This window comes from Arvicola amphibius, chromosome 15 (genome assembly GCF_903992535.2).
Source record: "Arvicola amphibius chromosome 15, mArvAmp1.2, whole genome shotgun sequence".
Classification (NCBI taxonomy): Eukaryota; Metazoa; Chordata; class Mammalia; order Rodentia; family Cricetidae; genus Arvicola; species Arvicola amphibius.
In genome coordinates this window covers 22,111,157-22,132,500 of record NC_052061.1, presented here as the reverse complement: position 1 = coordinate 22,132,500, position 21,344 = coordinate 22,111,157, and the positions used below count along the sequence as shown (strand labels likewise).

The following is a 21,344-nucleotide window of genomic DNA, read 5'->3' as shown; positions in this document are numbered from 1 at the left end:
GCATGCCTGGTGCCTGCATTGGTTAGAACAAGACACTAAATTTTTTAGAACTACAGTCACAGATGGTTGTGAGCTACCATGTTGGTACTGGAAATCAATCCTAGGTCCTCTGGGAGAGCAACTAGTGTTCTTAACCACTGAGCCAACTCTCTAGCTACCGCTCTTGATCACTGAGTTCTCTAACAATTTTTTCTTGAAGCATGTGGTGTATTGTATGTGTGTGTTTCTCACTATGTTGCTCAGGCCAATCTTAAACATGGGGCTCAGATGACACTTCTGCCTTAGCCTCATATGCTGGGATGACAGGGACATGAATCATGGCACCCAGCTTGTATTTCAAATCAGGACGGACCATGTGTCCAACTTTCCTCAGAAGTGGTTTGGACTTTGACCAGTGATTTGTTTTCATCTTTGGCCTAGACCAGGCTGAACTAGAACTATCAAGTCCCGCCACCTGTGCCTCCTGAGTGCTGGGTACACCATTAAGTCTGGCTCAAAAATTTCTTAGAAATTTGGGACTTCTAATCAAGAAATTTTTGTTAAAGCATTAAGAATTTATGTTTAAAGCGTAAGACACAGCCAAGTGGTGGTGCATGTTTCTAGTCCTAACACAGGTTGTTCTGAGTTCAAGGTCAGCCTGGTCTACAGAAGAAGTTCCAAGACAGCCAGGATACATAGAGAAACCCTGTCTCAAAAAGAAGAAGAAAACAAAAACAAAACAAAAAACCAAAAAAGAGTAAAAGACTAAGACATGTAAGAATTTCAGAAAATGGTATCAGATTTATTGAAAGACATGTAATTGAAGAATAATTATGTAAACTTAAATGGCACATGATTATGATTAAATTAATCTGAATTTTATATTTACATTTTTAGTCCAGAGCATTAAATTCATGCAGTGGTAAGAAGCACTGATTTTTTTATTATTTTATTTTCAAATGTCCATCCTCTTGAGAAATGCAAGAGCATTCAGCTGAAGTTGTTACCTACTGTTTGAATATATGATACCCTAACAGTTTAAGAAAGCCAAAGCCTAGGAAATTTAAATATTATTTGTTATATATAAAACATATACAAACATATATATATACTAACATATAGGTATTAGTATTATATATGTGTATATTATAGAGTAGTTATATCTGGCTTTTGCCTATCTTTAAAATTTTCCAACATTCTAAACTGTCCAGATCTTGTCCTATACAAAAAGAGGACTGTGGCAGCTCTCTAGGAGTCTGCAGATGTGTCAAGGAGCTTCTTCTGTTCATCTGGGATGTCATTCATGGCGTCTTCAGAAAGCTGGTCTGCAGAGAGCGTGTCCTGTGACGAAACTCTGTCTTCCAGGTCTGGATATTGGCCTACAACGTCAGGAGGGCCCTGCTCTTCTGGGATGTCAATCATCATGTCTTTACAGAGCTTGGCTGCAGCAGCTACATTCTGGGTAGTAATCGTGTGTCCAAAGCCCTGATACTGGCCCTGGGGCGAGGATATCCTTGAACCTGGAGAACCTGCATCACATGGCGATGAGGAGAGCAGACTTGTGTGTTCAGTATGCTCTGGGTCTCCGGGAAAACAATTTTTTTTGGGATAACCTCGCATTGTTCTCCCTATAAGACAATATAAAATTAATAGCCGAAAGTTATTTTTACTACTGTAAACATAATTCTATAACCACTCCCTTCCCCCTTTGGCTTCCCCAAATCTGAAGAGCCTGTAATGGCACTGCTTTCCATATTTTCTCATTTCTTAAATTACTAGAGTAAATGACCTTATTTTACGTATTTAGGTCAGGGTACCACACAAGCATGAAGACATGAGTTCGATCCTCAGCACGGGTACAAAGCTGGGCATGTTTGTAGTCCCCGTGCTAGCAAGGCAGAGATAGGATCCCTGGGGCTCTCTGGTCAGCCATCCTAGCTGAATCTGTGAGCCCCAGGACAGCGAGAGACCTTGTTCCAAAACCCAAGCTGAACATCCCGAGGGACCACACCTGAGGTTCAACTCTGACCCCACGTGCACATACACAAACCTACCTTCCCAATATACACACTTACACTAACACAAGTTAAACAGCTGTTACCTACCGACACGTCTCACTTGTTCAGAAATATCATCTCTGATATCTGACACATCCCACATGGCGAGGAAGGAGTCGAAGCACGAGCCTTCCTCTGCCTCTTGCACGTAGGGTTTATAGGAGAAGGAGTAATGATGGGCAATGGCCGCGAAGAACATTTCGATGCAGATGATGAAATCCTACAACAGCCACACAAATATCAAATATCTTTGGGCTTCGATCTAATTTTTCAAAGTGCTAACTTTTCAAAGTTACTTAGAGTGTCAATAAATTTGAAATATAATCCAAATTATATTCCCTTTTCAACACCCCCCGCACACTTCATAACATGACAAGCAAGATTTGTGTCTCTTGTGCTTTCCCTCACTCAAGAATTTCTCAAGGCATTACACAAGCACTGAAAGGAGCCATGCAGACATAAGCGGACCAGGAATAAAATCAGTACCAATCAGTCCCTATGGGCCGTTTCTCTCGGGTTCTCGCTCCTCACTACAGAGTAAGCTAACAGTCTTGCCCACTGTTTGCACATTGGCAGGTTCTAGGCATCACTGCATTAAATAGCTTAAACAGTAACACCCCTCCCCTGCCCCCCCCCCCCCCCGAGTTCAGAGACAGCCCTACTTACCTGCAGGCCTGTGGCCACAGCTTCGGCACTTTGCCATTCCCACGTACGCTTATCTGAAATAACGCCAACCTTAACCAACAAAGCTATAAGCACTGCTTGCCTGGATGTCAAGAAGAGGTAAATGTCAAATCTAAATCATGAAATGACCAGCTGTTTTATGCAATTAGGGGCTAGGGAGGTGGCTCAGTAGGCAAAGCACTTGTTGTACAAGTGTGAGGAAGGTCCTAAGTGAGAAGCACAGAACCCAGTAAGGCTGGCATGTAGCACACACACGTAAACCAGCGTTCCTGAGGGGAGCTGAGAGGTGAGACACACAGTCTGGGGAAGACCGCAGGCCAGCAAGCCTTATGTGTGTACAGTGAACAATTAAGAGACCCTCACCTCAATGCAAGACACAGATGCTCAAAGCTCCTCATCTCCACATGCGTACATGACATGGGCATGTTCCCACTCACAATAAACACATACATAACATACACACAAAAAGATTAAAATACGCAACCACAAACAGTTAAGGCCTCAGTGTATCCTAGGACTCCAAACTATCCTGCCTTCAGGACATACTCTTAAACAAAATGTGTTTACATTAAATATATGCACCTTGCCTTACAAATGTATTAGCTTCATAAGATGAATTTCATTATGTATTCTCAGAAGTTCAGCATTTGATTGATTTATTTTTTGTTTTGAAAACATGTACAAATAATTAGATTCTGAGCTCTAACAGTGTGCTTACATGTGTCTACTAGGACTTTATTATTTATTTATTTAGATACAGGGTCTTTCTATGCAACCCTGATTGTTCTAGAACTTGCTATGTTGACCAACCTGGCCTTGAACACAAGAGATCTGGCCACTTTTGCCTCCCAAGTGCTGAGATTAAAGGCACATGCCATCATACCTGGATAATTACTAGGATCAAAAAAAAAATGACTAATTTTCGGCCGTGTATGTGAGATCAGAGGACAACCGCTGGCACCATTTCTTTCCCTCTACCGTGGGCTCTTGGGTGGAACTCCCCTCGTCACGTTGGCAACGGCAAGCCTCTTTTCCTGCTGACCCATGCTGCAGCTCTACTACTCTGTCTCATCCCCCTCCCTTTATGATTAGTGTGGCAGGGTACTGAGGGCAGCTGGGTTCTCTACTTCTGCTTTTACAAGGGTGCTGGGGATCAATCTCAGTTCTTTGGTGTGCACAGCAAGGGCCTTTCCCTGCTGAGCTATCCTGCCAGCTTATGGGTTATCTGAATTAGAAAACTGTTGAGTCCCAGAAGTTTTCATAGCATAAATTACGTCTGTAGAAGACTGCACATGATGTGTGCCCTCATATGCTAATCACTGCTCTGGCAGTGCAATTCCATGAATTTTTCTCTTTTCCCCTTACTGAACTGCTAAACTAGATACATCTGTCTATGTAACTCTTTTTTTTTTTTTTTTTTTTTTTTTTTTTTTTTTTTTTTTTTTTTTTTTTTTTTTTTTGGTTTTTCAAGGCAGGGTTTCTCTGCAGCTTTTTTAGAGCCTGTCCTGGACCTAGCTCTTGTAGACCAGGCTGGCCTCGAACTCACAGAGATCCGCCTGCCTCTGCCTCCCGAGTGCTGGGATTAAAGGCGTGCGCCACCACCGCCCGGCATCTATGTAACTCTTATTACTTAGCCTGTTACTAATCTAGCACCATGTCTAGGTTTGTTTGTTTGCTTTGTGACACCGAGGACAGACAGTAGGGCCTTGTATACACTATGCGGACACTCAAATGTATCTCCAATCCTACCTTGTATTTTAAAGAACACACACTGATAAACATTTCCCCATGCCATTAAACGACTTCTCCTAAACTGATACTGTTTTATTAATGACAATCATAATTTTAAACAATTTATTTTATTCATTTTGAGACAGGGTCACACTATGTACCTCTGACTGGCCTCACACTTGCTATGTAGACCCTGCTAGCCTTTAACTCATAGAGAACCACCTGCTTCTGCCTCCCCGGGGAGTGCTGGGATTAAAGGGTACACTACCACACCCAGCAGAACTATAATTTTAATGATGGTATCAAGATAGTTAGGCTATCTCAAATTATCTTCATCTTTTAAATGTCATAGTGGCCATTTGACTACTTTTTGATTATTTAGATACAAGATCACACACTGTGGCAGAGGCTAATCTACAACTTGCTATAGAGAGCAGGCTGTCATCAAACTCAATGTGAGATTCTTTTGGTTTACCCTGAGTGTTGGGACTACAGGTATATGCCACGACACATGACTAAGATTATATTTTAAACATATTTCAAAAAGCTGTTTTTTAATATTTATTTTGTGTGAGTTTTGCCTGCATATGTGTATACAAGTACAGTATCTGCAGATACCAGACGAGGGCATTAGAATAAGCTGGATCTGAAATTGCAGAGGGTTGTGACCATTAACTTTGTTGGTGCTGGGAACTAAACCCAGATCCTCTGAAAGAATTGCAAGGGCTCTTATCTGCTGAGCCATCTTTCCAGGCCTGTTTTTTTAAATCTTACAAAAGCTAAACAGATGGGTTTAAAAAAAATTTCCAGGCTGGAGAGACAGCTCAGTGGTTAAGAGTTTCCCAAGGTCCTGAGTTCAATTCCCAGCAACCATATGGTGGCTCACAGCCATCTGTAATGAAATCTGTCACTCTCTACTGGCCTGCAGGCATACATGGAGGCAGAATTTTGTATACATAATAAAAAAATAAATCTTTAAAAAAAATTTCATGTGTGTGTGTGTGTGAGAGAGAGAGAGAGAGAGACAGAGAGGGGGAGAGAGAGAGAGAGACAGAGAGACAGAGAGACAGAGAGACGGAGAGAGACTGAGACTGTGCAAGTATGTGCATGTGTCACAGAGGTCAGAAGAGGGCTTTAGGTCCCTTGAACTAGAGTGACATGAGGCTGTGAGTCGCCATTCACGGCTGCTGGGGACAAACTATGGTCCTCTGGATATGCAGCAAACTCTAACTGCTGAGCCTCTCTCCAGCCCAAGGACGTCTGCCCAGTTCAGGCTGGCCTTGAACTGGTGGTCCTGCCTCAGTTTCCTAAGGGCTGGGACCACAGGTAGGCACCACTGAGTCTGGCATTGTCTTTACATTACTGAAAAAAAAAATTCCCTTAAACAACAGTTTTATTGGCATTTATAAAGAAAGAATATTTAAGAGCACACAATACTTACCAGAATGAGACAAAGACTACCAGTTTGACACAAAGAAATTTGCCAACAGGTTTTATAGGGCTGAGCTCTTCTTTCAGAACTTTGTAAAACAGCAGGAGGCAGTACATGGCAAACTAGAAACAAAAGCAACATTCCTCACTCTGCAGTAGGAAGACAGGGTTGACTATTAAAGCTGAAACCAGAGCCTGCTCTACAGGAACATTCCACATGGAACTTAAGGCTGATTAGTCAATGTTTTAGTGACTTTAATATGTTACTGCAGAGGTATACATGTGAAATTTCTCAAGACATATGTACCATTTTTTTCTGAACATGTTTCTAAGTATTCACATACTGTAACTCAAGCAATAAACAAATGACATGAGCAGAAGAAAAGATTTCCTTCAGTCAAAAGGGAAACATACCTGTTAAGCTTTTAAACAAAGATTACCATCACTTTTATAAAAACTCAATTATTATTATTAGCTAGTCTCTTGTGTAACATTTACACAACACACACATACACGGTTTATAAATCAACACATTAGATAAGTACGGTTTCAATAAAATTGTGACCATGAAATCTTCATCATACAAATTTCCCTGAGAGAAGTCTGTTAGTCTAGCTGGCCTGACTTCTTAGAATAAATGTTCATGACTTTAGAGTCAGTTCTTTTTTTTTTTTTCTTTTACAGATCTGTATTTTGAGAATTACAAATTATGCTATAAATTTGTATGATGTCATGTGATATAGTTCTTGTGAATGTGTTTGTAACAATTATACTCTGAGAGATACCAGGAAAAATATTTTAGTGACCTTTTACTTCAAAGCATTTTACTTCAAGTCTTAATAACCAACCAGGACTTCAACACCAAGAAGCATCAATGATAAGACACTTTATGCTCATTTAAACTACTCCAGCATAGGAAAGCAGTAAGGCTCCTTCTTCAGATCCTTGTAGTGGAGTCAGGGCCAAGCAAGGTGCGTGTCCTACACTCACAGGCCCTGGGTTCTAGCTCTAGTACTGTTAAAAAAGAAATCGAGGGCCTAGCGGTGGTGGCACACACCTTTAATACCAGCACTCAGGAGGCAGAGGCATGTGGACCTTGGTGAGCTCAAGGCCAGCCTGGTCTACAGACCAAGTTTCACAACAGGCTCCAAAACTATTAAGAAACCCTTCTCAAAAACTCAAAAGCAACAGCAACAACAAAAACCAAAACAAACTGACTGTCGGCACTGAGCCATTTCTCTGTACATAGGAACTGTTACCCTCTTAGGCTGGGATCACACCCGGGGCTATGTGTGCTAGGCAAACACTCCATATTCCACCAGTCACAACCCAATTTTCTAACATCTGTCATGAACTAAAGGAAAATTTTGTTCCCCAATATTGTTTGCAACTAAAAGTAGCTAACTTTTGTGTGTTTTTCTTAAGTTTTACTTTTAATATCTATCTAAATGCCAATGGGAAGAACAAACTATGCCCACCCAATGAAGAGCATTTCCAGTCCTTTCTTGTCATAGGTATTACACCCCAGAAGGAAAAAGCACTTCTGACCATTTCTTTAGACTTCATTTCCAAAAATAGGACTACGGGTCATGAAGGCAAACATGAGGGAAATCTCTGGAGATATAACACATTTATTTCCATTAAAAATTGTTTTGTTTGTTTTGGGTGTTTTGAGACAGGGTTTCTCTGTGTAGCACTGGCTGTCCTGGAACTCACTTTGTAGACCACGCTGGCCTCACACTCACATCCGCCTGCCCCTGCCTCCCACCTTCTGGGATTGAAGGCATGCGCTGCCATGCCCGGAACCATTATAAACTTCCAACACTGTGTGTGGGCCACTGTATTTCAGTTACTACACTGTAGGAAGCACCACCACCCAAAGACACCCCTTACAGCCCTTAAGTTCCTAGACCAGCACCCATTTTTTTTTAAACTTCAGTCTTGGCAGGGCAGTGGTGGTGCATGCCTTTAATTCCAGCACTTGGGAGGTGGAGAAAGGCAGATCTCTGTGAGTTTGAGGCCAGCCTGGTCTATAAAGCAAGTTCCAGGACAGCCATGACTGTTACACAGAGAAAAATCAAAACAAACAGAAACCCAAAAATCTTCAGTCTTTATTTTCCTTTAATTCTAAATACAGATCAGACAATTGGGTTCTTTCTTTTTCTTTTCTTTTTTTCTTCTTTTTGTTTTGAGACAGGGTTTCTTTGTGTAGCCCTGGCTGTCCTGGAACTCACTCTATAGACCCAGCTAGTCTCAAACTCAGAGATTTGTCTTTATGCTGGGATTAAAGGACTGTATCACCACCACCTGGTGAATCCTTCCATTTGCAACATTAATGTTCCCTCTAACTGAACAGGTTGATTGTGTTGTTCTGCTTATTTAGAAGCACACAATGCTTTTATCCACAACTACACAGTAACAAGGGCAAACAGGTGTGCATGTAATCACCAATCATTCATGAACACATTACTGTACTTTTATATATATTAATGCTGTTTCAAGTTCCATATACAAATTTAAAAGTAATATTTTTCTCAAGAAAGTGCCTGATAATACTCAGCAACAGAAACTAACTTAGTACAGCTATGAGGAATGATGATTTACTTACCACTTGTGACAGATTATTTAATATAACCAAGTAAGTCCAAGCGTTGGAGAAACTAAAATTCCCTTCATCGTAGACACCAACAATCTCACATACCCTTAAAAATGGCAAAAATCAACATTATGACTAATCAAGCAAACCCATATTTTAATATGTCTTCTTTAGAGACTTATTTCATGTATATGAATGTTTCACTGCATGCAGCCCTGTGCACAATGTGTGTGTGTGGTGTCTTTGGTGGCTAGAAAAGGGTGTTGGCCATGCTGGCCCTAGATTTTACTGAACCCAAGTCCTCTGCAGGAGTACGGGGTGCTCTTAACCACTGTGTGCTCTCAGCCCTGAAAACACACTTAAGAATTCCAACACTGTTTACTTCAGCAACGCTATGGACCATCTCTTGACTCTGGTCACAGACAGAGGAACATTCTTCTAGATGTGTATGATATGATTATTCCTTCTACCTTAAAGGAATGACAAACTCAGCATCATTAAACTAGAGAATCATCACTAACTCCAAAAGACAAGGCCTGATTTTGCAAAGTGTGACAGATAAACATTGATTCCAGCTCACCTTTTCCCTGTAAACTACCTGGCAGATGCATATCTGCAGATCCAGACACACCTGCCCCCAAAGTAATTTTTAGCACAAGTACTGGGTTATGCGCTCGTCTAGTTTCTAAGCAGCAAACAAAGCATAAGCCATAAACCGCTCCAGCTCGAGGGCAGAATAAAGAGCTGACCTGGTTTGTTTCAGCGTGGCTGTCTTTACTTTGTGAGCTATAGAACTTTGAGGTCTAAGAGAGGAATCATATAAATTGACACTTAGGATTTTTTTAAGGGAGCATTTCTGAGGTAGTTTGATTATGTTTCATAATTGGACATCAAATGGTTTTTGTCTGTGTTTGAGACTTGGTCTGTGTAGACCATGCTGGCCAAACTCACAGAGAGCTGCTTCCCTCTGCCTCCTCAGTGCTGGGATGAAAGGTGGCACCAGTAAAAGACTGGTGTAGGAGTTCCTTCTGTTTGTGTGTTGTGTGCTGCTTTCATTGGTTAACGAATAAAGAAAATGCCTTGGCCTAGTTGATAGGGCGCAACTTAGGTAGATGGAGAAAACAGAACTGAATGCTGGGAGGAAGAAAGCAGAGTCAGAGAGAAGCCATGGGTCCTCCGCCTGAGGTGGACGCTGATTAGAATCTCCGGTATGGCACTTCCATGTGGCAATACACAGATTAATGGAGATGGGTTAAACTAAAATGAAAGAGTTAGCCAATAAGAAGTTAGAGCTAATGGCCAAGCAGTTTTCATTAATAGTTTCTGTGTGGTTATTTCAGGTGTAAGTTAGCCGGGAGGCCAGGACAAACAAGTCTCCCCCACCCCTCTGCTCCTTGTAACAAAAGACAGTGCTCCTAATAAACTTTTTTTTTTTTTGAGAGAGGGTTTCTCTGTGTGGCCCTGGCTGTCCTCAAAATCACTCTGTAGACCAGACTGTCTTGAACTCACTGAGATTCTCCTGCCTCTGCCTCCCAAGTGGTGGGATTAAAGGTGTGTGTAACCACCGCCCAGCTCCTAATAACTCTTAACAAGGTTAATAATAAACCTGTTTGGTTAAGACAAAGGAGATTTTACTTTTCGTGTTTTACAGTCTGCTCTCAAAAGAATGCAAATCTTGTGACAATTCTTGCATTGTTCACTGTAATAGAAAACAGGTTTTATATATGGATTTACATTATTAATCAACATTGATTTTCTACTTGTTTTTTTCCCATTTAAGAAGATAAATTATTTTTTTAAGACAGGGTCCAGTCTGACCTTGAACTCTCAATTCTCCTGACTCTACCAACAAGTGCGAGGATTATTTGCCATGAATCCCTACACTTGGTTTTGATGGAATTAAACCCAAGGCTTTGTGCATACAACGCAAACACTCTTATCAACTGAGCTATAGTACCTGGCATGTATCATGAAGATAAAAAAAAAAAAAAAAAAAACCCAGCTCCAGAAAGGTCACACTTACAACGCTGTCACAGTGGTGATCGGTCTGACCACAGTGTACTGCAACACTCCTAGTTTGCACCGAAAAAGCAGCATTCTGCAAGAGAAGAGAACACCAAAGCTCAACTATTCAGTGGCATCAGAGCATCTCAAAGCCTCGAAATGGAAGTCACTTACAAGGCGTGGAACAGAAGGAGTAGAAAGTACTGGGACCTTGGTCTTTCCTTGTTTCCCAGTCTTGCCATGACATACCCCAGATCAACAGGACCCAATGAGCTCATCAATGGTCCAAATAGACCCGATTATCTCAGACAATTTTTTGCTAGAATTGACAGAGAAACGTCTAACACACACACTCCAGGAGAGAAACTGAGGCACAGATCAACTGTGTACCTGTGCATATGTAAGAATGTGTTCCCAGAAAGATTTCCTAGGACAAGGGAGCCACTGAGGGTGGCAGCATATTCTCCAGGCTGTGGCCTGAACTGCACAGAGGTGGCGGTGAGCTGAGCTCTGGCTTTCCTCGGCCTCCTGACAGCAGGTGCACCGGCCACGTGCCTTCCCACCACAATGGACTGGCCCCACAAACTCTGTTCCTTCGTTGCTCTTGTCAGTCATTTTGTCCCAGCTGTGTGACCACACATAAGGTCACGGAGGTTCCTATTCCCAGCTGTAAAAAGGATGCTGACTAAATGTTTTCTAAGGTTTTCTCCTACAATACACTGATGAACTTTTCTACCGGAGTGATCACTCGCAACATAAAAAGAAAACAACTAACAGTAAAAACAGCTGACTGATACTGAAAGCCCACACGGAGGCTCACTGAAGACAAACATACTTACTCTCCCATAGCCCAGGGTGGACAGCAGCACAAAGGTGGGAGATGCTGTTGCTGATCTTTAGCTTCCAGGTGTAGCATCACGTTGGGGAATCTGATTGCTAGGTAGTTGTTAAGGAATATCATGAAGTTATAAATGACATAAGCTTCGTAGCACTCCCTCCAGGTGTCCACATAGATGGCGATTTTGGGATATTTCAAAGCCAACCACTATGAGAAAACAAGACGTTAAAGACCTGTCTTCGACACAATGTGAATTCACCCCACTCACAGAAGCTAACTCTGGAGCCTGGAAATTGTGTCCCATGCTTGCTGCAAACTAACATAATCCAGAATGGATTCACTTGGGGAGGAGGCCAGGGAATGCAAGGGTGCATTCCATCACTGAGCTGCATCCCCAGCCCTGTAACACATGCCTTGATGTGCAACAAGCAGCTTCAATACAGCTAACAAAACAGGTAAGTGCTGGGGTAAATAAGAAATATAAAAAGAAAAGTTAACTAAATGCGTTCTCAAATTATGTGAAATTAAGGGAAAAAATGATCACAGAAAATGTTCCTAAAGACACCTGTTTGTGTGTGTCTTTCTTCTTTTTTGTTTTTTTTTTTTTTTTTTTTTTGTTTTTGTTTTTGTTTTTTTTCAGACAGAGTCTATGTAACCCAGATATTCTGGAACTTACTAGGCTGGCCTCCAACTCACAGAGTTCCACCTGATGGATGGGATTAAATGTGTGCCACACAATACCTGGCTGAAGCCATTTTCTTTATATCTAACCACCAGGGCAGTTACATCCACTGTGGAAAGTCTTTTCTCCTCTTTTGGGGGGTGAGGTGACAAATAAAAACTTAATCATGGAAAAGCATGATAGTGATCCTTGAGAACCTGCATCTATGCGCTCAGCCAACCCTGGAGCAGAAACATGTAAAACAGCCCCTGACCCCAGGTCTGCACTCTGGAACTCACTATACAGACCAGGCTGGTCTTGAACTCATGGAGGTTCTCTTATCTGCACCCCTATCTCCTCAACCTCCAGGGCTGTCACTATTATTAATTCCAAGCATATATTAAAGAGGAGTGGTGAGAGATGCATCCCTGCAATACACCTACAACAGTCTTTAAGACAATAGTAGGAAAAGAGTTACACATTAAAGATATTTGAAACAGCTTCATATTTCATTACATTATCATCTTTGCCAACATTAAAAAAAGTGAGCTTAGCCAGTTGCAGTGGTATATGCCTTTAATCCTAGCACTAGGGAGACAGACTGGTGCTGTGGGACAATGGTCTGTACCCTGTCAATTGTTTTTTAATAAAGCAGGAAGTATAGGTGGGGCGACGAGAACAGGAGAATTCTGGGAAGAGGAAAGATTCAGGCTGCAGTCCTCACTCAGCTGCAGAGGAAACAAGATGAAACTGCCTCACTGATAGAAGGTACTGAGCCATGTGGCTAACACAGACAAGAATTACAAGCTAATGTAAGATATAAGAATTAGTTAATAAGACGCCTGAGATAATAGGCCAACCAGTTCATAATTAATGTAGAGGTCTGTGTGTTTCTTTGGGACTGAACAGCTGTAGGACTCGGGGAGACAGGAACCTCTGTCAAAAGACTGGGAGCCCTCTGTAAGTTCAGGGTCAACCTGGTCTCCAGAGTGAGTTCCAGGACAGCCAGAAACACAGTGAGACCCTATATCAAAAATGAGAGAGAGAGAGAGAGAGAGAGAGAGAGAGAAAGAGAGGGGGGGGGCGAGCCATCTCTCCAGCCCAAGAATTCATTATGCAATACAATAAAATATACTTACACTATCCAAACTGTATATTGGGACCATCCAAAGAATCCTATTGAAAGTAAACCATAAAATAACATTTAATATCATGTTTATGAATTATGTCCGTCAACACTAGTAGTAGCAAATATATTAAGATTTGACCTTATAATAGGTTTCTGAAGTTCTGGTTGCGTGTAATGCACTAAGTGCTGCAGAATCCCCCAGAGGGACACAGGGATTGTCAGCAGCAGAAAGATACCAGCGATAAACCATGCTTTAGTGTGTATTCCAACCTTGAAAAACAAAAGAACGCATTAGTTTAGATTCTGATATTAAAACTATAAAGTTCAATATTTTTATTTCTTGGGTTTTCATTTGATTTCTAATTCTGCTTGGCATTTCCAAAATAATTAGTAACAATTTTTTAAAAAGATTTACTTCACGTGCCACAGCACGGCAGCGCCATGGGCACTTCTCTCTGCCTCAGTGTCCTCGTCCACAGAGGGAATCTCCTGTACTCGGCATTTCTCAGAGGGTTAAATAAAATCATAGTTACAGAATGAATGAGAGCGCTCTTGAGGATATGCTCTAGCTAATACCTCTAACCTCAAACACAAAACAAAGCCTTTGTAACCTCAGTCTTCTCTGCGCATTGTGCTATCATTTCTCAGGGCCCTTCGGAGTCAGATCTTCAAAACTCAAAGATTCTCCGGATTCTAAGTTTCTAGCACACATTCCCACTCGAACAAATCTGTTCTGGCTTTAGTCCTTCAACTGCAGTGAAATCACTGAGCTCCCAATGACCGTTCTACTTGTGAAACGTGAGACAGGGTGGCAACAATGGACACCAGCCAAAATGTTCCCCGAAACCCTCCTTCCCGGGCATTCACTTTGTTCTTTGTAATTTCCTGTGAAATACTGGTGCCGGGTCCTTTGCCACTGTTCCTTCTCTGCGTCCTTGATCTAAAGCACTCTTTATCTGCGGACACTGAAGTCTGACCATACCTAGGAGTACACCTAGGGGAGTACCTAGGTGTGCTCCCCTTTCAGAGGTTGAAACCTAACCTCGAATGCCAACGGCCATATTTGGGCAGAAGGCTGAAGGGAAGTGAGTTAGGTAAAATGAGGTCATAGTCTCATAGGGCTGGTGATCGCAAAATGAGATCGGGCAACAACCTGAAGATTCAGAAAAAGCATGGCCACCTGTGACCTGAGAGCACCCTCCCCAGAGAGCAACCCCTCTGGCCCCCATGATATCTGACTCCAAAATGGTTTTCAGGACTGTGAAAAGATAAATTCCTATTGTAGGCACTCAGTTCATAAACATGTGTTTTCACGTGTGTGAGTGCAGGTGTAGACACAGGTGTGCATGTGAGTGCAGGTGTGGGCACAGGTGTGCATGTGTGAGTACAGGTGTGCATGTGTGAGTGCATGTGTGCAGGTCAGAGGACAGCTCTGGGAAATCAGCTCTCCTTCCACCTTGTGAGCCAGGGTGTCTCTTGTGTCCTCTGCTGTGGTAAATATGCCAGGCCAGACAGCTGGCAAGCTTCTAGGCAACTATGTGTCTACCTTCCTCTTGCCATAGACATCGTTCATGTTGGCTATAGAGGGCGAACTCAGGGTCAGGCTTGCCTGGCTATTGCGTTACCTGCTGAGCCATCTTCACAGTCCAGTTTATGGCATTTTCTTAGGGCAGAGAGAACAGACAAGACAAGTATCTGCAGCTGAAGCGGTTCTGAGGCCTAGACTTGCATATCCAGTGCAGTATGACAGGCTCACCTGCACACCCTCCATTAGACATCCCTATCAGGACTGGAGGGACTTGACTTGGGGTGTTGGCAGTTTACACTGCAGATCAGAATTGGTCTGAAAGGTTAGAGGTGCTTTGAAACTGCAGCTCACAACTAAGAGAAGTCTTAAGTAGAAATGGTACACATTTCACTTACCTTCCTATACTATATTCCAAGGACTACTAAATGAGGAAATTATATTTATATTAAGATTGCTATACCCAAATTTGGACAACAAATTTCAAATAAGCTAAAAACAAATGAGAAATATTTAATGTCATATTTTAATAGCCTGAACTAGCTATATGGACTGTAAGAGAAGCCAATAAAAGTTTAGTGAACAAAAGCACCCTACAAATACGTCTAGACACATTGTTTAACTAAAATATTTTCCACAATGAAACGGGGGGGGGAGTCATCTAAATGGTATGTCATAACTCTTCCAAAATAAGTGTTTCTAAATAAAAGTACTTTCTGATTATTAATTAATTGATAATTTTAACTTACCTTTATACATATATTATGGATATGTTAGGTATCCAGCCTGCAATGCTTTACTAATGTCACAACATGACATCGACACATAAGGAAGGGTGGGTCAGAGAGATGGCGCCGCTAGGGTGCTTGCCTCCAACACTGCACTGACCCCTTGTGCTCCGTCCTCACTCAGCACTCAAGAAGAAAGGAGAGAACAAACTCACTCAACTTGTCTGTCCTTTGACCTCAACAACAGGGTCATCCCACAAATACACCAACAAATACATTTAAGAAAAGAAAGGAAGGAAGGAAGGAAGGAAGGAAGGAAGGAAGGAAGGAAGGAAGGAGAAATGAATAAAGAGGAACTTTAGTAAAACTTCTCCCTTGACTGAGAAAGAAAGAAAGAAAGAAAGAAAGAAAGGAACACACAAGGAACTTTAGTAAAACTTTTCCCTTGACTGAGAAAGAGAGAGAGAGAGAGAGAGAGAGAGAGAGAGAGAGAGAGAGAGAGAGAGAGAGAGAGAGAGAAAGAAAGAAAGAAGAAATGAATATACAAGGAACTTTAGTAAAACTTTTCCCTTGACTGAGGAGTAACTTCAAGTCTGGGAATGTCGCTCAGATGAGAGATGCTTGCTTGCCTCAAATGCACACAACCCTGGGTTCCATCCCCAGGGTTCAATAATCAGAAGAGCTGAGAATGTGCTTGGAGGATTACTCTAGGCTACAAGGCAAATTCCAAAGAGCATGGTCTATAGGAGACTTTATCCCATTAAAGAAGGAAACTAAAAGACATAACTTCAAACGTAAAAACAATTAGCTAGTCAAACTAACAGGAATTCTTTCCTTTCAGGAAGAGCTTCTAAGATCCAAAAACGTAGCTTTCAAGGTAGTTTATCTGGTTAAGACCAATATCTGCACAGCAGATCTGATTTCAAGAAGAGTTCTCTGGGAATTGATGGGTATCGGCAAAGCATTCTAAGCAGCAACATTAACTATTTTCTCCACCTGGTCCCACCTCCAGTTGTAGCGGCAAAATGAAATCAGACGAGTCCCTATGTTCAAAGACGAAATGTTTTTCAGACCCCAAGCATGAGAGGGCAGACAAAGGGATTCTGCCAACTAGCCTAGGAAAGGGTAGAGGTGCTGGACCCTCCTACCTTTAGTTTTTGAAGTTCCCAAACACAGAAGGGAACCGAGACGAGGATGGAAATTACGTAAATAAGTACGAGCAGGGGTCGGATCCATCGCCTCCAGTTGTTCCGATTACAGGCGCAGGGCATTTTCATAAACAAATTCGTTTTGAACAGCTCAAAAAACGAACCAAGCCGAGATTTTGGCTTCTTTTCTTTGTTTTTTTCCTCCTCTGGCTCTCCACAGGGGAAAATTCAGCAGTCGCTGGCACTGCGTCCTCAGGTCGCGCTGTGGTTGCGGCTGCCGCAGCGGCGGCCGCTCGGGATGCTCGCAGGTGCGGGCTGCATCCTCGCCGGCTACCCGGCATGCACCCGGTCCGCCGCGGCGCAGTCGCCGACACCTGGGGGTCGCCTAAAGTCTCGGCTGCACCATAGCCCCGAGGACAGCCGGGGTGACCTGGGGGGTCCCACCTGCAGCTGGAAGCCAGCGACTCCCTCCCCCCTGCTCTGGCAGGCGAGTCTCCGCCCCCCGGAACACCCGGCCCGCGACTTCCTCACTCACACTTCCGGAACTTCCACAATAGTGGAATTCATCTTCGAAAGAAATGAGTCCACTTCCGTTTCCGTTCAGATGGTCACAGCCAATGACAGGCCGGGAGCTTCAAGCTAGGCCAACCCTGCCCGTTAACATCAGCCTGTATGATTGGTCAGCTACAGAGGAAGGGCGTGACTGTAACCTAGGTTACCGGAGGGCGGGGCGAGGGATGCAGGGGAGATAAGTGGAGGATTAGTGGTTTCGCTGACTTCCTGGGTCTCAGTGGAGCCTGAGGCGGGTGGTAGGAACTGAGACCCTTTCACAAACACCTTCTTCATTCTTTAGACTCTATTCCACCTAACGGAAAGATTTAGTGAACGCTGTGGAGCGGAACTTGAGACAGCCTTTTTCCCAGACGGCTCTCCAGTTGTCTTTAGGGGGGGAATCGGGAGCCAGCTGGAAAAAGACAGACTAGGAAACTTTCGCTTAGATTTTAGTCAGTTGCTAGAGTTTGAGCCCTAAGGAGGAATTTGTCTGCATAATTTCTGAACCAAGTAGGAGAGTCATTAAAAAGAAAATCTCATTTGGAAGTAACTGTCAATATATGTTCACATTTGGAAATTGTGTTAAAAAGTCCTACTCACTGGTATTCTGACACCACATTCTATGCACTCAGCTTTTAGCTGTATAGGTTTGCAAGCAAAACAATAACAAATGGGGTCGTAAAGTCTTTCTAAATCAAGGGAACAAGCAAACATCTGTGTCCAATTAGACGCATGAATATAGCTTGTAATGTCATTTTCTGAAATCAAACACAATACTATGTTCTTTACCCATATATGCTCAAAGTACTGAGAGACAGGCAGTTTCCACTTCCAGGTGAGAAGTTTCAAGTGACGGATTGCCCAAACATTTTCTCTGACCTTGAATTATGCTTGATGTTTAAATACTTGGTCTAAAAGGGCTAGTTCCAGGACAGGCTCCAAAGCTACAGAGAAACCCTGTCTGAAAAAATCAAAACAAACAAAAATGACAGGAACTGTCTGGCTACCTAGATAGCTACCCCAATTTCTCCACAGTCATTGGGATCAGAGATCCCAGGGCAGCATCAGTCTATGGCTGCCAGGCCCAGAAGATCTGACAGACTTTCCTGTGCAGTAGGCACTTGGGAGGGACTGGCCTACCTTGTCTAGGCAAAGCAGGGGAATCGACTCCCCAGTGTCCTGTTTGTCCACTGTCTGGACAGCATCTTGGCAGCTGTTGAGGTGAAAGGCAGTTTCTTTTTTTCTGCCCTATGGGCACATTTGAAGCGAGCTGCAGGTGGAGGGTCTTCTGCACCCAACATCTTCTTTGGAGGAGATAGGGGTGTTGCCAAGCTGGCGTGTCTCTCTATCATAAAAAGCTTTCGTTAAACATTTTAAATGCCATACTGTCAGATCTCTGAAGTGTTTGAGGACCATTATCTGTTACGTTTATCTAAACTAGAGAAATGTTGGTTTCTAGTTATTTGTTTTAGGCTTAACTTTGAAAACATACAAATCTGAACATATCAAAAAAAATGGTCCTTTCTGAGGTATCTGGCTATTAACTTGTATGTCTTTTAAGACTGAGATATAGGCCTTATCCCAGCTATGTGTAGCTTTAAAAAAAATAGCAGTTTCTAAAGTGAAGGTCCTTTAATATCAAGATAAATCTTTTTTTGTTTTGTTTTTTGAGACAGGGTTTCTCTGTAGCTTTGTCTACAAAGAGGCTGGGAACTTTCCTGATCCTTTTATAGTACACCATTATAGAACACAACAGTTTTCTCTATGACTTAGTTTACCAAATTAGCCACAGCTTAACAATGTTAGTAAAAGCAAGGATGTTAGACTATATTCCTAAATCAATCTCTGTTAGCTGATTAGATCTTAGTTAAGGAGAGACCGTTTGCCAGACTGCTTAGGTCAGCATCTTACTGCATCATAAGCTAGGAACACAGACTTTGTGTTTGCTGTGGTCCTAAATTTTAGTTTTTTTATTTTTCTACTTATTAAGATCATATATTAACAAAGGTATCATAATAAAAGATCTTATAAATTTTAAAATGTCCCATAGCTTTAAAAATTTAAGCTTTTAAAAAATTGTTTTTTGGGGGGACCATGGGAGAGAGTGGAAGGGGAGGAGAGAGGCAGGAGAGGAGCAGAGGAAAAATATATAGCTCAATAAAAACAATTAAAAAATTGTTTCTTAAAAATATCTGGTTATTTAAACTTTCTGAAAAATTCTAAAATTTTCCTTTTAAGAAGTTTAAGATCTCTCAACTGTGTGTTCTGCTAATATGCAACTAAAGTACCTTTTTATTTCAAGAATGAAGACAGGGCACAACCACAATTTGTAGAAAGCAAAACCAATTTTCAACAGTGTAAACAATTCATTGTCTCTAAAATCAACACCAAGTGGATTACCCTTTCTCTTCATAAACCATGTTTCCAGGACAGACAGGAATTATACAAAAATCCATCCTAATCCAAAAAATCCTGGAAATCTATTGTTACCTCCTAGGTAGGCCCACTCCGTGTGGTCACCTCTAATCAAAATGCTGGTAAAGTTACCTGACATTCCTCTCTTCCATCCCTAGTCAAAACGGTGACTTCCCACCTCGCTGCACATCATTAAGATGATGGTGAACTATGTGTTGCTTCCCAGAACAGCTCCAATTTGAAGTTACAAGTTTTAAGTTTTCATGCCTTCAGACCTTCACATATCTTAGAACACACTCTTTTCCTCTAATCATTTAGCATAGACATGAGTAGTTATTACTGAGAACAGTCAGTGCAGAGTTTTCTTTAGTGGAAAGCTGCATCTGAAGCCTGTTTATGCTTTACTGTGAGGCCTGTTAGCAAGGGAAAACTGTCTGGCTTTTCTTTTTTTCTTTTTTAAATTGTTTTTATTGAGCTATATATTTTTCTCTGCTCCCCTTCCGCTCCCCTTCCTCTCCCCTTCCCGTCTACCCTCTCCCATGGTTCCCATGCTCCCAGTTTACTCAGGCGATCTTGTCGTTTTTACTTCCCATATAGATTAGATCCATGTATGTCTCTCTTAGGGTGTTCAAAGTTGTCTAGGTTCTCTGAGATTGTGAATTGTAGGCTGGTTTTCTTTGCTTTATGTCTAAAAGCCATTTATGAGTGAGTACATGTGATATTTCTCTTTCCGGGTCTGGGATACCTCACTCAGTATGATGTTTTCTAGCTCCATCCATATGCCTGAAAATTTAGAGATGTCATTATTTTTTCTGCTGTGTAGTGCTCCATTACATAAATGTACCACATTTTCCTTATCCATTCTTCAGTAGAGGGGCATTTAGGTTGTTTCCAGGTTCTGGCTATGACAAACAATGCTGCTATGAACATGTTGAGCCCATGTCCTTGTGGTATGATTGAGCATCCTTTGGGTATATACCGAAAAGTGGTATTGCTGGATCTTGATGTAAATTGTTTCCTGATTTTCTGAGAAATCGCCATACTGATATTCAAAGAGACTGTACCAGTTTGCACTCCCACCAGCAATGAAGGAGTGTTCCCTTGACCCCACATCCTCTCCAGCATAAGTTCTCATCAGTGGTTTTGATCTTGGCCATTCTTACAAATGTAAGTTAGAATCTCAGAGTTGTTTTGGTTTGCATTTCTTTGATGGTTAAGGATGTTGGGCATTTCCTTAAGTGTCTTTCAGTCATTTTATTTCTCTGTTGAGAGTTCTCTGTTTATGTCTGTACTCCGTTTTTATTGGATTATTTATTCTTTTGATGACCAATTTCTTGAGTTCTTTGTATATTTTGGAGATCAACCCTCTGTTGGATGTGGGGTTGGTGAAGATCTTTTTCTATTCAGTAGGCTGCTATTTTGTCGGTGTTGACTGTATCCTTTGCTTTACAGAAGTTTCTCAGTTTCAGGAGGTTCCACTTAGTGCTTTTCTGAATGTCTGTGCTACTAGGGTTGCATTTAGAAAGTGATCTCTTGAGCTATTGGGTTCAAGTGTACTTCCCATTTTCTTTTCTATGAGGTTCAGTGTGGTTGGTTTTATGTTGAAGTCTTTGATCCATTTGGAATTAAGTGTTGTGCATAGTGATAGCTATGGGTCTATTTGCATTCTTCTACATGTTGATATTCAATTATGCCAGCACCATTTGTTGAATATACTTTCTTTTTTCCATTTGATATTTTTTGCTTCTTTGTCAAAAATCAGGCGTTCATAGGTGTGTGAATTGATATCTAGGACTTTGATTCGGTTCCATTGGTATTCTTGTCTGTTTCTATGCCAGTAGCAGGCTGTTTTCATTACTGTAGCTC

General features: G+C 41.9%; 1 protein-coding gene across 2 annotated transcripts; it reads right to left on the bottom strand.

The window, feature by feature from the left end:
- Positions 1-760: 760 nt before the first annotated feature.
- LOC119802144 (transmembrane protein 184C-like) lies at positions 761-17,068 on the bottom strand. Of its 2 annotated transcripts, XM_038313082.1 has the most exons (10): positions 16,512-17,068; positions 13,250-13,380; positions 13,121-13,157; positions 11,322-11,527; positions 10,502-10,576; positions 8,491-8,584; positions 5,893-6,005; positions 2,703-2,802; positions 2,085-2,256; positions 761-1,607 (listed from the first exon to the last, which is right to left on the bottom strand). In XM_038313082.1, exons 1-10 carry the CDS (start codon positions 16,638-16,640, stop codon positions 1,228-1,230), a joined length of 1,437 nt encoding a protein of 478 aa, XP_038169010.1. In that variant the 5' UTR covers positions 16,641-17,068; the 3' UTR covers positions 761-1,227. The 2 variants fall into 2 exon arrangements, with proteins under 2 accessions (XP_038169010.1, XP_038169011.1); XM_038313083.1 differs by lacking the exon at positions 13,250-13,380.
- Positions 17,069-21,344: the final 4,276 nt, after the last annotated feature.

What these genes read in the sequence shown, in the direction of transcription:
- LOC119802144 (XM_038313082.1), bottom strand. Translation starts at nt 16,640, where the DNA reads ATGAAAATGCCCTGCGCCTGTAATCGGAACAACTGGAGGCGATGGATC. An exon ending in CAATATACAGTTTGGATAGT is followed by an intron (nt 11,528 to 13,120) that starts GTAAGTATATTT and finishes GTTTTCTCATAG; the next exon opens with TGGTTGGCTTTGAAATATCC. An exon ending in CCACCCTGGGCTATGGGAGA is followed by an intron (nt 10,577 to 11,321) that starts GTAAGTATGTTT and finishes CTTCTCTTGCAG; the next exon opens with AATGCTGCTTTTTCGGTGCA.